This window comes from Pan paniscus, chromosome 9 (genome assembly GCF_029289425.2).
Source record: "Pan paniscus chromosome 9, NHGRI_mPanPan1-v2.0_pri, whole genome shotgun sequence".
NCBI lineage: Eukaryota > Metazoa > Chordata > Mammalia > Primates > Hominidae > Pan > Pan paniscus.
Window position 1 is genome coordinate 22,316,258 of NC_073258.2, and position 18,323 is coordinate 22,334,580.

At 44.9% G+C, this 18,323-nt stretch overlaps 1 protein-coding gene across 13 annotated transcripts in view; it reads left to right on the forward strand.

Annotated features, from left to right (window-relative positions):
- NAV2 (neuron navigator 2) overlaps positions 1-18,323 on the forward strand; it is a 770,363-nt gene that overhangs the window by 666,871 nt on the left and 85,169 nt on the right. For 12 of the 13 annotated variants that reach the window (XR_008620161.2, XM_063608132.1, XM_063608133.1 and 9 more), the window contains one exon: positions 17,948-18,086. Coding sequence is in view for 12 of the 13 variants with exons in the window: in XM_063608132.1 (XP_063464202.1) it covers positions 17,948-18,086 (139 nt within the window). In the remaining variant the exon portion in view is untranslated. Of the gene's footprint in view, positions 1-4,843; positions 5,138-17,947; positions 18,087-18,323 lie in introns of those variants that run through there. The other variant, XM_057299122.2, reaches the window with a different exon arrangement.

The window sequence follows — 18,323 nt, forward strand, 5'->3', positions numbered from 1 at the left end:
AGAAAGCCACTGAATTGAGTATGATACTGATTCCCAAATTAAGGAAACAAAAAGTCAGTATAAAAGTGAAACTGCCAGGTGTGGTGGCTCACTCCTGTAATCCCAGCACTTTGGGAGGCCAAGGCAGGCGGATCACTTGAGATCAGGAGTTTGAGACCAGCCTGGCCAACACGATGAAACTCAGTCTCTACTAAAAATACAAAAATTAACCAGGAATGGTGGTGCATGCCTGTAGTCCCAGCTGTTCGGGAGGCCGAGGCATGAGGATCGCTTGAACCCGGGAGGTGGAGGTTGCAGTGAGCTGAGATCGGCCCACTGCACTCCAGCCTGGGCAACAGAGTGAGATTCCATCTCAAAAAAAAAAAAAAAAAAAAAGTGAAACTAAAGTGGTATTACAAAACTCAGAAGCAGCTGCGCTTAACCTGGGCTTTATGGACAGGATTCAGGGGATCAGTGAGTCCCTGGAAATTCTGTGTAAAATATTGTTTGTATATCTTTTTTCTTATGGAGAGACGGGCCCCTAAGTGGGTCTGTGACCAAATAAAACCATTGAACTAAAGTCCTTGGAAGTACTACACAGTCCCCAGGAGACTGCATGGAATAATCAGTTCCATTTTGTCCTCCTATGCTTGGTTGATCCAGGACCACATCAGCAGTGATCTAGGCACTGGGAGGATATGGCTCAGAACAAAGGCAAACGGTACACCTGTGCTCGAGGAGCTCCCTGTGTTGAGGGAAAGACAGACTGTTGAAAGACAATGTGTTGACTGGTTGATGCCATGAAGAAAATCATATGGTGGAATGTAATTGGGCCAGGATCTAAGAGGAAATCCCTGAGGAGGTGCCGTTCCAACCAACATCTGACCCGTGAGAAGTGGGCCGCCAGTGGGAGACATGGGGAGGAGCATTCCAGAAAGGAGGCACAGTGCGAGGGCCTAGGAAGTGGGAAGAAGCTTGGTGCATTTGTGGGTCCTGTCTTTGGACGTAATGAAGAGGAGAAGCCAGATCACATCAGGGCTTCTAGGCCAAGGGAACAAATTTGAATTTTATTCTAAGTTCCCTGGGAAGCTATCAGTGGGCTTTAAGCAGGAATGTGACAGAATCTGCTGTACACTGGAGAAAGATTGCTGCCCCTGGGGTGTGCAGGATGGAGCCTAGCAAGGCATGAGGGAAGGCTGAGCGACCCGGGAGGTGGCTGTTGTAGGAAAGAGATGATGGCATCTTGGTCCAAGGTTATCTTATTGCAGATGTTCAGTAGTGATTGGGTTCAAGGTATATTTGGGGACTCTAGGCAAAAGGCCTTCTTAATGGATTACATGAGAGGCGAGAAGGAAGGAGAGAATTAGGACTGTTAATGTAGAGTCATACTCTGAGATACAGAAGACTTTGGGAGTGGGGGTGCAGACACATTGGAAGTTGGGAGCAATAGTTTTGAGTAAGGTAAATTTGATTTCAGATGTGTTGGGTACACAAAGGGGCCAGGCTAGAGATTACAGACTTTAGAGTTGTCTGCCTGCACCTAGTATTTGAAGCCATGGATGAGATCACCCAGGAAAAGAAGTTAGTTAGAAGTGGTAGTTATAACTTAGTTAGAAGTTAGTGAGAAGTTATAGTTAGAGAAGAGGAGGGGTCCAGGGATGGAGGCCCTGGAGTTCTGGAGAGGTGAAGAGGAGGGTGAGCCTAGGAGATTGAGAAGCGCAGTTAGGGAGGTAGGAACCAGGTACAGATGACAGTATGGAAACCCGGGATGAGGCCCACTCAAGAAGGGAGAATCTGTCGATGCTACCTGCTGCTGAAAACTCAAGTAGGGTAAGGACAGAGAGTTGACCATTGGCTTTGGCAAGGAGGAAGCCATTGATGTTCTCAGGGAAAACAGAAAGTGGTCTCAGTGGAGTAGTGGGAACAAACATCTTGCCTGGTGGGTTGAAGGATCACGGAACATGAGAAGTACAGGAAAACACCTCAAAGGAGTGGAGGAGAATATGGGCATGAGGTAAAAAAAAAAAAAAAAAAAAGTTTTTGTTTGATTTGATGAGATTAGTGATATATTTTTCAGCCTGCAGGGAAAAGCCAGGAAAGAGGGTTGAATATGTTGGAAGAAAAGGAACGAAGTGTCTTCACTAGCATTGTTTTCATAAAATACTCATTAGAAATAAGTGAACATCTTTTTAGATTTATCTTTGTGGTTTTCTGTTTTGTCTAATTATGTACTGTGTTCCAAGAATAAAGTTTTCTTCTACTCTTTGATACCTGAGTAGAGTTCATCAACTACATCTTGGTTTTATAGATGGCTCTGTGAGTAACCTGGAAACCTTAACATCACTGATAACATTGTTTCTATGGAGAAAAGTGTTATGAGTTCTGGGAGCCCTTTGGAATTTGGCCTGTTTAGAAGCAAGGGTCAAAAATGACAGAGCAATCCTGGCTCTTGAAAAGCGCCAAAGGGCATCTGCCCTCATGGAGTTGGTTTACTTTCCCTTTTCCTCTCTCGTTGCCTGGGTCTCCCTTATCCCTGCTAATTATTATCTTTCAAACCATGAGAAAACCCTGACTCAATTAGAACCTGTAGCTGCAAATAATTCAGAGCCTCTAACATGAAAGGTGTGATTCTTTTAACCACAGAAAGAAAACTAAGACCTCCTTAAAGCACTATGTCTCCTACAATAAACTCACCCCTGTAAAAATCATGTGTAATCAAAACGATATGTTTAGTGTTGTACATTTACATGAACTTTTATAAAAAGAAGAAACTCCATCTATTAACCATGTATCCTCTCTCCCTCAGAGTAAAAGACAAGCTGCTTACGCTGACTTGCAGGGCCCCATTTAGGCACTCTCCTCTCTCACTGTACCCTTGGACTCTCTGGCCTGACCCCCTCCTCACCCCACTTTGGTTCACCACTCACTGCTCCAGCCACTCATTCTTGGAATGCATTGCAAGTCGTATACTATCTCAGGGCCTTTGCACTGACCATTTCCTCTCTTGAAAGTCCCTTATCCCCAGGTATTCAGATACCCAGCTCCCATACTTCTTTTAGATTTGTAATAAAAACCATGCCCTCAGCAGATCTGCCATAGCCAGCCCATGTAAAATTTCCCACACCCCACCTTGACAAATCACATCTTCTTTACAATACGTTGTTCTCCCGAGCATTTATTGCTAATGTACTGTAAAATTTACATTTTGTCTCATTTATTTTATAGTTCTACCACTGAAGCTAAGTTCCATTAGAGTTGAGATTTTTGGTCTATTTTGTTGACTGCTTGTATCTTCTGCACTTAGAACAGCACTTGCCACATTGCAGATGCTTTATAAATATGGTAGTTGATGAATGAATAAATGAATAGATCAACATTTCCTAGCTTACCTTGATGACAAATCAGAATGTTTACCTATTATGTTTGCCTAGAGCGAGGAAACAATGGAAACTTTTTAGAGCGTGTGTGTGCATCTGTGCCCATGTGCCTGTGTGTCTCCATACACACAATCACCATCCCATTCCCAAGTTAACTCGGATGTTGGACAGATTCTCAAAGAAGTAATATCGTAAAGATACAGTCAGTTCCAGGGACAGCATAGAAGGTAAGGGGTGGTTTGAAGCATCCTTGTCAGCCAGAACTTGGGTCTGTCCCAACTTTTTTGTCTTAATAAATCTAGACACTACTCCTTCCCTCAAACTCACCCACTGCCCACCCCCACCTCTGCTTCCCACTCCCTACGGCAGATGCCTCAGCAGTATTTCAAGTGGACGAGGACCCTGAAGGATGAGATGTGAATGATTAACTTTGGTTGGGACTCCTTCGAGATTACAATCTTTTTTTCATTCACCTGGGAATCACCACCAGACCCTCCTCTCCTCTTTGAGCAGATCTTTTATTCCCTCCCTTTTCAGTGGGGGAGGAATGGCTCTTCATTCCACTTTGAAAGCTTCTGTTTGCTGAGCAAATGCTGACCACACAGAGACCTCGCTTGGAGCCAGTTACTGCTTCCTTCCCTAACCATCCCCCAGGGCCACAACCCCCGCTCCCTGCTTCCACTGGAGAGGCCACCCTGGCCAGGGGGAGAGCCTTTCTTGGGGAAAGTCTTTGAAAGCTACCAGGAACCAACTGGTAGGATTTTTGGAGAGGGAGTCAGGGTTTTGGAGAACATCTTAATCCTTCGTTTTCAAATAAAGCTTGTGGCTATAACATAAGTTTGCTTTTGAGTTCTCAGTAGTAATACAGTTGTTCATTGTTCATAGCATCTGTTTACATAGTTCTTTCTGAGTGCCTTGATTACAGGTTTTAATAGGGATTAGTCCGTGCAACCCCTTCCCATCCCAGAGCTGGGGCTCTCTCCCACCCACCTCCCCTTCCAGCCTCTGTACCATAATGTTTAATGTAGCCATGCCTAGACTGAGATTCTTTTTCTTTTGAAATAAGTAGCCTGCGGAATTAATGCATATTTTTGTTGGCACTGCATCAAAATTGACATCACCGGAAATAATGTATGTGTGTCGTTGTTAACTGTACAAACAGGTATCATTTCCTTTTTAGGTTCAGAAATTCTCTCTGTAGGCTAATCATTTCAATCAAATGCTTTGCCTTCAGACGTCAATGGAATGAGCTAAGAAATGTTATAGTCAATGATTTTTGCATCATTAAAAGTAGCACTTAGGGCTGGAATGACTTTCTACAATGTTTCTGTGCAGTCTGTGAGGATTTAAAGTAGTTTTTCATTCTTAGATTTTCTTCAATTTGACCCGCTGTTGCAAACTCCCCTGGGACCACATGGAGGGCCCTTCCATTCAGTGCTTTACGGTAATGGTTTCAGAGTTTGGTGTTAGCTTTTGCTTTGCTGAAACTTTTCACAGCTGACTTGATACCAGCACTGAGGCCTGACCTCTCAATCCTTCAGCACTTCAGAGGTTAATTTTGTTGGGGGATCGGATTTCTTTCCTGGCCTGGGGAATGGTGATCCCTGCTAGCTAGTCCTTTAGTTACAGAGTTGCTGGGTGCCTGGGATTCCCTGGCCCAGTGTGGGCTGGCTCAGCTGGCTAAAGGACTTGCCATCCTGTGAGATTCATTCAGCTTCTTTGTCCGCTGTTCTCCAAGGGCCGCAATGTAGTGAAATGCTCTGGCCTAGGAACCTTACAAGGTAGGACGATTTTCTAAAATTTCTGGGGCCAGGGGGTGGGTGTGGTGCATGTACTGCCTTGTCTTCCTTGGCCGGTATTGAAAAGCCTGGTGGAGCAGCCTGTGGTGCAGCTGCCTAAATCACTGTGAGCTATGTGGTGGTGTGTGAGTGGGGGCGGGAGGGGGCGGGGGGCAAGGTTGCTGGTCAGGAAATTCACCTCTTCTCCTCTTCCGCCCCCATTGATTCTAACCTTGATGGTTTCAGAGGAAACTGGGGCATTACCCGAATGTCCTGGGTCCACCTAGACATTTGGGTAATGTCAATATTTTCCAAACCGTCTTATCAAATTAGGCTGCTGAGCCTGAAAATCTGGGTGTTGATCACCTAGCTGTCTTAAGTCGTTATTCCGGACTTTTCAGCTGGTGGGGGCAGTACAGAGGGGTGAGCCGGAAAAAGGCAGTGTGGCCCCAAGCAAGGGCTGCTTGTGGTTCAGAGGGCCCTGATTAAAAAGACTTGCAGTTGGAGGTTTTGTTTGGAATTTAAGGATCCTGGTGAACTTGTGGTTGTGTTTATACAGCAAATTACTGGGGGTGTGTGTGTGTGTGTGTGTGTGTGTGTAAGTAAACTAGGCTCCAGGAGAGATGGCATGGGAGGTTTAAGCATAAGGACTTTTCTTGCTACCTTATGACCTATAGAGCTGCCCAGGGAAGCACATTTCTGTTTTTAAGCCAGACAAGGGGAGAAGAAAACAATGTTCATGACCACCTACCACATGCCAAGCATCTAGCAGACATTGTGTCATTCAATTTCATTGCAAAGCCAGGGAGATCACATTCAATTTTGAAAATCACCAGTGGGAACCAAGAGAGGTTAAGTAACTTGATTAAGGTTACACAGCTGATAAGAGGCAAAGCTGGGATTGGAACCCAGGTTCACTCTACCACCATGCCTTCCTGGGTGGGCTTGGCATCTGAGCTCGGAATGGTTTTACCTGTTAATTTTAAATGTGACTTCAGCTGGATGAAGGGCGTACTTTGTTGTGGAGGACTCACCGAAATACACAGGATGCTAGCAGCACAGCCTGCCTGGGCTTCTCGGATTCAGCTTGTTTCTGGAAGGAAGAGGGCTGTGTATTAAGAAGCAGCCCTGCTTTGGCAGTAGGACCTAGCTGGGAGTTCTGTGATCTTGAGGCTCCGGGGCTGCTGGATGGATCAGGCTGGAGCTTTAGTTTGTACCTGGTTCAGGAAGACTTGATCCCAAGTGAAGGTCAAATCAGGAAAGGCCAGTGACCTTGGAGCTGGCCTTGGGCTGCTGAGGCTGTGCCCTGGAACTCTGGGTCTGCTTCTTAAGACGCTGAATGTATGGAGTCTTGGAGGGAGAAGATCTACACCCAGCATATTAATGCTGACCAAAGCTATTGGCGCTAGCTGTTCACATGTGTGCTGGAGGTGCCTAATTAGCTAAAGCTGAGCTTCTCTTGGGCTGTAGAAATCTTGACCTGAGGTCCCTTCGCTTTCCTCTTACCCCAAGAAAGAGACAGCTTAAGGGCAAGTCCTTGACAAACTGCAAAATGAGGCCAGCCTGTTTTTGGGAGATAGCCGCCTCCCTTGGCTGCCCTGGGGCAACTGTGGTTCTGTTTTGTGCATTCAGGTTCCCACATCCCTAAGATATATTGGGAGCTTAGTGGAGGGTTGGAGGGAGGGAGACTATGGGGGTATTGAACTCCTGTCCCATTCTACTTAGTTTTAAGACAGCTGGCCAATGCCCTGTCTGGGATTTGTCCCCCATCCCCTTTCCTTTAATTTCTTTGAGATGTTTTAAAAGTAACTTGATTGCATTAAAGTGTCCTGTGTATTTTGAATAACAGTTGGAAGTTCTGAGTTCTTATATGACCATGATCTATTTAAATGCATCTTTACCTCTGTTCTTAACATTGAGTCAATGTGATTTTAAAAAGCTTGGGTTTCAGAATCAGGCAGATCTGTATTCAAATCCAGCTCTGTTTGTTAGCCCTGGCACCTTGGGCAGGTCACATAGCCTCTCTAAGCTTCAGTTTCCACATCTATCCAAAGGGGGCATTAGTAGTTTGTGCCTGATAAGAAAGTGGAGAGGTGTTTAGGGGTTGGTGCTTAGCATGGTATCTGAAACCTATTATTAAAACTTTTCACCTTGTATAAATGTTTACTGTTATTTTCATTTGCTATAATATGCTGAACTCTGTTGATGTTTAGGGGAAATATATCTTCTGGTAAACAGAAAACTAGGATGAGTTTGTTGATATCCTTGGCAAAAGCCAGCCGGCAGTGGCCCAAGGGTAAGCAGCCCTCTCCAGAGGAGCCTTGAAGGAGAGAGGGCTTTGTGTAGCTGAGGTCAGCAGACACGCTGGTGCCTAGTGTAACAATGAGGGTCGAAGGCATCCGGACCAAAGCTCTGGGCTTTCTAACCCGACCAAGCTCCTGAAGCCAAAGGGAAAAATTTCATGCTTACTCAGGGGACCACCTACTTGTCAAGGAATGAGTTACCAAAATGGGACAAAGGTGCGGTGGGGTGAAACTCAAGCCTGATGGCTGCTAAATCCCCTTGGAGCCTTTTTTATGCGGTTTGTGTTTTCCTCTCTCCACCTCAAATCACTGGCCTTGCACCTGGCACCGTCTGTAGACGTTGCTTCTCCCCTAGGACACTATCCATTTATGGCAGTAAGAAGCAAGTTCTTACACTAGAACTTAATCATCTGTTTGAGAATGTAGGCCTGCATCTCCTTCCTGCAGTCCTTGCAGCTTCCCTGGATCCTGTACTGCAACTGACATGCATGGACTCTCTCCCATATACATGGAGAGCTGTACTTAGGCTACCTGATTTGGTCCCACCAAAATGATTATGATAACTGGATGTTATTAGCACAGTGCCACCCAGGAGGTAAAGGTGCCCTGATAAGGAGATGGCAGAGCCAGAATTCAAACACAGACCTATTTTCATTTTCTCTGCAGAGCTGTGGTCCCTCCATTTGGAGCCTCCTGGTATTAGTGGTACTAGATGAGACTAAATTTGCTGGGGTTAGTGACTACATTCTGTCCTTGCATTAATTGAAGCTTAGGCTCTGGATCATCTTGCACCAGAACTGCAAACTATGTAAGCTGGTCCCAGAGCTGTAGTCCAGAGACAGGTGGCTTGCTTATAGTTTTTTTTTTAATTTATTTTTTATTTTTATTTTTTTTGAGACAGAGTCTCACTCTGTCACCCAGGCTGGAGTTCAGTGGTGCAATCTCGTCTCACTGCAAGCTCTGCCTCCCAGGTTCACGCCATTCTCCTGTCTCAGCCTCCCGAGTAGCTAGGACTACAGGTGCCCGCCACCATACCTGGCTAATTTTTTGTATTTTTAGTAGAGAAGGGGTTTCACTGTGTTAGCCAGGATGGTCTCGATCTCCTGACCTCGTGATCCACCCGCCTCGGCCTCCCAAAGTGCCGGGATTACAGGCGTGAGCCATTGTGCCTGGCCAGCTTGCTTATAGTTTTAATTCAAGTAACTGTATCTTCTTTGGTGTGGGAAACTTTGAAGTCCTTCAAAGTCTAATGAACACATGATGAGTGTTCATTAAAATGTGTAAAATGAATAAATAAATGCGATGGTTGAACACTCATGTGTCTGTGTTTAAATCTCAGCCTCAACATTTCTTAGTTGTATGACCCGTGGGACTATTTCTCCAATCCTCAATTGCCTCATCTGTAAAATGGGTATAGTGTTAATATTTATCTAACAGTAACTGGGAGAACATATGTTACATAACAACAGAGCCTGACACATAGCAAACCATTAATAAGTGTTGGTGATTATTTTTATCAGAGTTTGGAGGATTAACTGAGATAATGTATGTAGTGCAGTTAGCACAGGGGCTGACAACTGTAAATGTCGATTAAAGTTGGCTATTATTATGCTTTCCACATAGACTACAAAAGGTAGGACCCTGCAGGAGCCCTGCTTCATTCTTTGAAGGTGGATTTTCTTAACAGGCCCCAGCAATAGTTAGAGGATATGATGCTCCCGAGAAAACCTCCTGGGGAGGAAATAGTTAACATACCTGTTTGGTGGGAAATGTAGGTAGCCAAACCCTTTCTCTTCCCCAGGGGTTACTACTAAGCCTACAGTTAGGCTTGCTCACTCATCCACACCAAAGGATCTCGTTCCGCTCGGGCCCTGGGGTTTCACGGGAACAATTGCCTTGAACAATAGCCAGAAAACGAGTTCCACCAGTCTGGACTTTTTTGCAACTGAATGCAGCTGTCTGGCGGGGGGCATGGGCCAGCCCTGTAAATGGGCTCTGCCTTGATTCTGGAGCAGAACTGGAAAATTGAGCAGGTAAGTCCTGGATGCAGCTGGTCACAGCTGCGCAGTGTGAGCTTAGTCACCTAGAAAGAGGCAGACAGAGGGGCGGGGGCTGGCCCAGACTGTTTCCAAGGACAGTAAGGGCCTCCTGGAAGCAGACCCAGCCTTTGGAGTTTGGGGAGGATTAGGATCCTTGCTTTGTGAAGACTGCTTTTCAGAACCGTAGTTAGAGAACCTCATCTCTGCTCACCGGCTGTGGTTTTATTAGTAAGTAGAGAGGAACTAATATATATCTACAATCTGATTTTTTTACAGCATCATGTAGCATGTCTTTCCCTTGAATAAACAACATTATCTCACAGGGAGTTCATTTGAAAGGTGTAATGATCCTCCCTCCAGATCCTTCAATAACTCCTCCTCCCGGGGTCTTTTGCTGAAAGCAAGGGTGTGTATATCCTAGTGGAAAAATCTGTTTAATCATCCCTGGAACCTTGGGATTCTATTTTGCTTTTTTTGCTTCGTGAGAGATGAAATTGTAAATATCATATCACATTAATTCAGGACCATTACAGATTCTTGCTCCTTTTAGATACCTCTCTGGAAGAGCTTGATATTAAAAATTTGCCTATATTAAATATAGTTTCTCAGGGGTCCCAGTGAAGTCTGGTTTACTTTCTCAGTTCTGTGGAATTCTCACTCCTCACAACAGTGGAGCAAAATAGATGTGTGAAGCTGAAATAATTTATGCTTCTTTCACCTGCATTTTTTCATAGCAAATCGCTTGTCTTGGGGTTGTTAAAATTGTGCTTTAAGCCCTCTGAGTGGCATTTGGATTCCTGACGCGGTGATGTCAGCATCCCTTCTAAGACTGAAACTGGATCTCGTGGTTTAATGGGCCCTTCCATGTTTGAATGGATTTTCTGGTCACTTTTGTAGAGGCTTTTCCCTTCACATCTGTATTTCTCCAAGAGGTAGTAGAGAAACAGCTGAGGCTGAGGCTGTGAGAGCCTTGATTCTGGTTAAAAGGCTACATGTTGGCCAAAATGGGGTCTGTTCTTGATACACTTGGTGGCTGCTGGTAGATGGAGGTTCTTTTTGATTAAGCTAGTTAACAGATTTCAAAGCTGATCTGTATGTACTATAGCTGTGCGCTACAATCTATAAGACACTGCCATCTTTCAGATGAGCTGGAAGGCTGCTTGCAGTCATTCTGCCGTGGTTTGAATCTCATCCTTCTGATGAGCTCTGCGTCCTAAGTCTCCTTTCCATCCGGGGGAAACTGGGAGTGGAATAATATAAATAATGTGCCTACTACAGTGCCTGGCATATTTGGTAACGCTGTCAATGGTGGCTTTAAGTATTAGGCAAGATTGCATCCTCTTTCTTTGGATAAATAGCATGGTCTGGTTCAGACACTCTGTTGTGAGTTGAGTTGTAACGCCTCTATACCAGAGTTTGCCAACTCAAATTGCAGGACCAAGCAGGTAGCACATGTGAACTGAAAGGCTCCCATGGGGATTGTATCAAATAAGAGAACATACTTCTGTCTAAAAAGGGCCGCTAACTCAGGGCTACCTAAAAATAATCTGACAGGTGAAATCAGCAATGAAAAAGCCCAGACATTAGAAAATGGAGTTACCTGTTTGGCAGCTTTTACTGAACCAGGGGAGACCATTCAGTGTGGAGAACTCCAGTGTGCCCACTTGCCTTTGTACCAACTTTTCTCTGAGCATAAATGTAAAGGACGTCCGTTGGAAAGGAACCTTTGGGATGGCTTAGTCCAGCTACTCCATTATGAAGAAGAGAAGACTGGGGCCTGGAGAGGATGTGTCTTGTCTGAACCCTCACGGGTGGTAGTTCTGTGGAAGCCTGGAGCAAAGGCCTGGCTCTCCTTGCTCCTGGCCCTTGGCGTGTCCATGTGTTGAAGAAGAAAGCAGCATAGCTAAAAGCGTTGGTGGGCCCGGGCTTTGGAACTCTGCCAGAAGAGCTCTTTGTGCTCCAACTTGGCTGGTGGCTTTAGGAGATATGGGAGGCTATAGAAATGATGTTTGGAACCAGTGTTGTTTCCACTTGGTGCCCTTTGCTCATCTCCCTATTTTATGTTTTCATTTGTGTCTAAGCTATGTTCTTGTCTGTTATGTCTACTGGATTTATGGTCAAGGCAGGGAAAACTCTGAGTTCTCACTGTATCCCCACCGCCTTGCACAGTGCCTGGCACACAGGGGCAGTGGCTCAATGGATAAGATGAACAAGTGAATTCAAAGCCCTTGGCTAAGGGTCTAAAAATGTTGAGTTTATGAGAAGAAACATAGAAAATGTTTCATAAAATTCCTTCCACCTATACATTGGCTAAAAATATGTGAAGGTTATTTTAAAATCTGATCACTTATAACTCCAGTTATGTTCTTATCTGACTTGACCAATGTAGGGCATTTCATTGGTGGAGAAAAAGGTACATGACTGTGATCTGGCTAGGAAATCATGCTTTTGTGTTGATTGTTCTGATGAATCAATGGAATTATCTTCTAGCCATTTCTCTAGATGTTTCAGCCAAAGAAGTCAGGTATATCTGTGATAGGCTGTCTTAAAATTATTAAAAAACCAAAAAGATAGGGAAACCAGCCAAGCTCTGTGTCCCATATTCCTGTTAGTTTCCAGGAGGAGGCCCTGGGGTTGTTTTGCTTATTTCCCAAGGTTGTCAAACACAGTGCTATCTCCACCAACATTTTCAGAGCAATTTTGGAGCTGCTTTGAAAGTTTTATTGTGTAGAGTGAAGGTGAACTGGAGTGGCAAAAACTGGTGAGGAGAGAAGATGCCATCGTGGGTTCATTTATTCTTCTAGTCATTCATATAAAAATCATTGATTCATTCAAAAGATGAAACCTGCTTTAATACTTTAAAAAATATCTTATTTTTAAGAGTGCTTTTGTGCCCAAAAATAACTTCTTAGAGTTAACTAGGATTTAATATTTAATCGAAGTTTTTGGTTTTTTATCTAGATTTTCTTAGAAATCACATCTATAAAACAAGTATTTTATTCATAAATTAAGATCATTTTCACTTGTTGTCAATTAGTACTTTATTCAGGCAACAGATTACACTTACCTACAAAATTAGTGCTGTTTGAAAGCTTGGATAATTAAATTTTCTGAAATATTTTAGACTGCATTCGTAAATTTAACATACCTGGTTTCCTTAAGCTCTTCAGATGTCTAACAGAGTAGATTTCCCAGCCAAACAAGCAAAATCTTTCTAAGCACTTAAGCAACTCTTGCAAATCAAATAATTTAAAGTTACAAATGTCATAAATTATTTTCATAAACATTTCAATTCTTTTTACAACCGTAATCCAATTCTTAAACATTTCAGCTTAAAAGTCTCAAGTAAAAAATCAATAGTCATTTCAAATTGAAATCACAAGACTGTTTTGTCAGATCCTGTTATATGCTGTGTATTCTTTTAAATGTTATAAATACATACTGATTAACCCAATGATCACAAAGCCTTAATCTTAATATTATGATTTACTTCATCATTCTTTTTCATCTTTTTAAACCTTTCCCAGATTTAAAATCACACACTCTGAAATAAGGGTAGTCGGTTTATCATCTCAGGTGGGCTCAGCGCCATCATATGGTTTTTCTCCGACCGTTTCAGGACCAGGACACAGGAATGGTCCAATCCTCTTCCAGGAATGATGGTTCCAGAATCATAGCTGAGTACACTGTAGTTCTTTCTGCTGTGTTATCGAGGTCCCCAAGCCACTTCTCTGGAATTTCATTTCACCACATAGTAAACACGAATTCTCTAGGTTCCTTTCAAGTTGCTATCTTAATCACTTTTTGTAACTGCTTTCAACATTTATTGCCCGATTTGGGTCAGTGGAGTTTTGTGCCTCATCCCAGGTTGTACCTAATTTCCTTTGTCACTTGATTAGATTCAACCAGTGTCCTTACTGCCTGAGTGAATTCTGCATGCTTTCCACATTTTTCCCATCTGACTCTCAACCACATATCTGGAGTTATTTTACAAACAAGTTACGCTTCCCCATTAGTTAGCATGAGTATGCCAAGTGACAAAAAGCGAAAGAAAGGAATTTACTATTTCTCATGGCTGGATCTCCCAGGGGTGCTTCTGGCTTTCAGTATGGCTGGATATGGGCACTCAAGCGATGTCAAAGGCACACTTCCATCCCTCTCAGCTCTGCTTCCCACTGTGCCAGCTTCCTTCTCAGGGAAGTGAAAATCAAGTAGCCACTGGCAGCTCTAGGCTCTATTGCATTTTTCTTCATTTTCGCTTTTTTTGTGTGTGTGTGTGCTTCATTCTTCTCAGCGTTTCCTGTGTAGTCACATAAGTTTGGGGAATGCTCCTTTAGGCAAAGTTATAGTGATCTTTACTGGACTTCACAGCTGTTAAAATGTTGATGTACTGTTTACAGTGTGAATCTCCAACAAGGCAGGAGATTCCACATTCCCTTCTTAGGGCAACATTCTTATCACAGAGCATCTGGTGGAACTGGTTTTCCTCAGAATACATCTGCTAACTCACTGAACTAATCTTGGTGGCTCCTGATCATTTGTACCCTGAATGGAAAAGGACAAGTTAGAACTAAGTGACTTTATGTCAAGATGAACTTGCCAGTATCCCAGAGACCCAGAAGCAAAGGAGACATGGCTGGTTTTCCAGCTGCAGGGGCAGCTTTGGTTTCTGGCCACAGACAGCTCTGGCAAATATCGAGGCTGCCCTTGCTCATTGTGGCCTTCCCTTGTGTCACTGCCCTTCATCCTTGTCATAAGTGTCCCCCACTCCCACCCATGGATTAGATCCCTGGCTTCCCCTCTTCTGGGTGGCTCAGTTACAAAGGCTTCCTGTCAACTCAGGGTAAGCACCCAGTGCTCCAGGCACTGATATGGGAAGAATCCTGTGTATCGAGGGCCACATGCCCCTCCGGAATATTATCTTGGTGTTGAAAGGACATGGGGGAAGAAAGGTTACAATTTCAAAGCACAAAATCTGGGACTTGGATTCATGAGCATCTGTTACAACTGCTCTCCTTCCTCCCTGCCAGCCACGGTCGTCTCCCACCATTCCCCTTTCTTGTTCATCAAATTATGAGAAATTTTAGATACATTAAATTCCTAACCCCAAAGAGCAGATGCAAGAAAAGACACATAGGATTTTCTTTTAATCACTAGAACAAATTTGAGTCCTTTTCCATCTGTGACACCATGCTTTCCCAATCAGATCCTCCTGTGGTTACCAGCCTAGGTGAAACAGGCACAGAAGCTGTGACCCTGCAAAGAATCATTGGGCAGGGAGCTGGGCTTAGAATCCACTACTGGTGGCGAGTTTGCACCAGAAACTTGCTCTGTCTTGCCTCTGCACATTGAGTTCGTCAGGAGGTATTTAAGGAGCACAGACTGTGTCTTTGGAGATGGAAGGCACGTGGTCCACCGAATGAACTTGACATTGCTGCAGCATTGCCCCTCAGTCCTCACGGCCTCAGTTTCTTCATTATGAAACACCCTTAAGAGTGACTAGGAGAGTATGTGCAAATGTTGAATAGTTTGGCATGTGGCACAGGCTCAGGGAACAGCCGTTGTTGCTACAGAAGGCAGCATGACACAGACTAGAAGGACCACATATTTTGCAATTAGACATTTGCTTTTTAAACCCAGTTCCAACCCTGAATGACATCGGTCAGCGTACTTATTCTTTCAGCCTCTATTTCTTCATTTGTAAAATGGGCAGGATGATACCTACCTTGCAGGTATGATATGAGGACTGGAGAAACCTATAACAATATATTTAAAGTACCCAGCACAATGCCTGATCATGATAAGCACTTAGTTGTTATCGCTAAGCAGGCCCCTGCATATGTTTGGAAGATAGGACAGCCCTTTGTATAGAGAATAGCTAGAAAACTGTGTAAGAGTGTATAGAAGCAAATAGAAATGTGTGACGCTATGTAGGAATTTAAAGTAGGAGATGATGTGGGTGGGCTGGAGTATTTGAAGAAAGCCTTAAAGGAAGAATTTGGAACAGGATGGAGGGCTGGGCACAAGAAGTAGAATTACAGGAGTGAAGTGTGCAGAGTTCCAGAGCTGCTGGACCCTTGTGGATTCATTCACAATAAGCCCCTTTTGAGCCCTCACTCTCCCTGCCTCATCCTCCCACCTTGGGACCACCCTCACATTCCCCCGCATTTCTGTGCGATGTTCCAGGTTGGGTTTTGGAAGCCAAATAGTGTTGAAGGAGAAGGTGATGAAAACAGGTTTTTAGTAAGCCTTGGTCTTCCTGCCTGATCAGCAGAGCTCAAGATGTACAGGCAGGTATCTTCCAAGCTGCTGGAATGAACTAGAACTTTGGGGTTATGTGTGTGTGTGGCAGATGTTCTGTTGGCTTTCAAAATCTCAACCACTCAGCATTTCCCAGGTTCCACGCTGCCACTTTGTAGGGCTTTCAGCAAGACTGTGGAAGACTGAGTGGTAGAATGATGAGGTTAAGTCAATGCTTTGGTATCAGACCTGCCACTCCTGGCTGAGCGGCCTTTAACCAGGCTGCCTGGCCTCCCAAGCCTGGCTTCCTCCTGAGAAAGTGGGCTGTGTCACATCTGGTGTGTGCTGAGAATTGACATAATACAAAACTGTCTGCAGTCACAGTAAAGAGGGTAGTTGGTTCTGGAATCAGAATGGCTCAATCAAGATCCACTCTGTCTCTTCCTAGCCCTCTGACCTTGTACAGGGTATCTATTTTTTTCTAAGCCTCACTTTCTCTGCCTGTACACTAGAAAAACAATAATACTTACCCTTTTCCCCTATAGGTCAATTAGAGTAGTGTCACACTGATCTTGGAATTCTGCTTTATTGTCTACCTGACTTCTCACTTCTGTAAGTTTCGATCAGCAAGTTTTTTTTTGTTTTTTTTTTTGTTTGTTTGTTTGTTTTTGAGACAGAGTCTTACTCTGTTGCCCAGGCTGGAGTGCAGTCATGTGATCTCAGCTCACTGCAACCTCTGCCTCCCGGGTTCAAGCAATCATCCTGCCTCAGGTTCCCAAGTAGCTGGGATTATAGGCATGTGCCACCACGCCCGGCTAATTTTTGTGTACTTTTAGTAGAGATGGGGTTTCACCATGTTGGCCAGGCTGGTCTCGAACTCCTGACCTCAGGTGATCCACCCGCCTTGGCTTCCCAAAGTGCTGGGATTACAGGCATGAGCCACTGTGCCCAGCCCTCGATTAGCAAGTATTTATTGAGCACTTGCTACATATCTGCTACCCCACAGCAAACAAATGAGTAAATGCAACAGGGTGACGTGACAGAGTGTGACAGGCTTGATGGCTGGTGGGGTGGTTTTCCTGAGAAGGTAACACTTCAGCTGAGATCTGAAAGATGAGAGGAGGCAGGGGCAAGTGTTCAGAAAGAGGGACAACCAACAGAAAGCCTCAAAGAGAGCAATCTTGGCTTAGAAGGAACAGAAGTGCATGTGATCAGAGCCACTCGCAATGGAGAGGGGTGCAAAACAGGACTGGGGTAGGAGGCAAGCTCAGAGGGTCTTGAGGGGCCATATAGAGAGTTTGGACTCTTAATTACCTGAGAAACAACTCAAGGGTATTAAGCAGTAAAGTGACAGGATATTCTGACTGCTGCGGGCGGATGGACCATTAGGGAGCAGAAGCAGACCACAGAGACCAGCTGGCCTTTTAGCAGTAATCCAGGCAGCATTGACCGCACCATGAACTGCAGGGTGGCAGTGGGGGCAGAGAACTGCACATTTGGATATGTTTTGGAAGCAAGGTGATAGGACTGGGTGCTGGATTAAATGTGGTGGTGGTATTGGCAGGTGGGGAGATGGTACAAAAGAAAAAAGAAAGAAAGAACCATTGCTAGGAGACTGGACTTAGGCAGCTTGGGACTGACCTCATTCGGTTGGAGGGTTGGGAAATGAAGAACATCTATTTTAGATGTATTTGGGGATATTATTAGAGTTAGAGCTGCTAACCAAGTTGACAGGTTTCTCCTAACTGTTGCCGCTCTCCCTCGCTCGGCGTTTCATTCCAGGAGTGAAGTCTGCAGAAGTCATACAGCAGCTCTGCCCTCTGACCCGACAGGTGCCTGCTGCGGAGTCCTTCCCTGCATGCTTTTAGCTCTAGTCCCCAGACTCAATGCCCCTACTCTGCCACTAGGCCTGGGAAGGAACAAATTGGTTTCCATAAAATTCTCAGGATGAAGTTGAGGATGGGGTAGGACATGGGTAGTGTCTGTAGCCACCCCTGCTATGGAAGCACTTAGTTTGGGGAAGGTATCTGTCAGCCTCTTCACCCAGCTTCCAATCCCAGACAGCAATGATTGATGTGGAGATGAGTCACATCTGAGGCAAAAGAGCTTTGTCCGGGGCTTCATGGCATAGATTGGATCTTTTCGGGGATGGTGTTTGTCTGTCTGTGTCATCAGCCTGAGCTGGAACAGCCTGAGGTTTTGGTGCTCAGGATGTGTGTTTGTCTTGGCAGCTGGGACGACAGCAGCTCCGTCAGCAGCGGCATCAGCGACACCATAGACAACCTCAGCACTGATGACATCAACACCAGCTCCTCCATCAGCTCTTATGCCAACACACCTGCCTCCTCTCGAAAAAACCTGGATGTGCAGGTGAGGAACACAGGCCCTCCCAGGCTCCTCCAGTAGCCTCTGGCAGCAGGGAACCTTGGGCTTGTGGGGTAAGAGGGCCATTTGGGGCAACCAGAATCTCCAGGTTGATGAGATGAGGCCCAGCCTCCTGCCGCCTCTGCTCTCACCTCCTGACCCTGACCTGTGTCCACAAGGGAGGGGTCAGGCAGCGGATGGTGGACACGGGAGTAGGGAGGCTTCACCACCCTCACTGTGTGG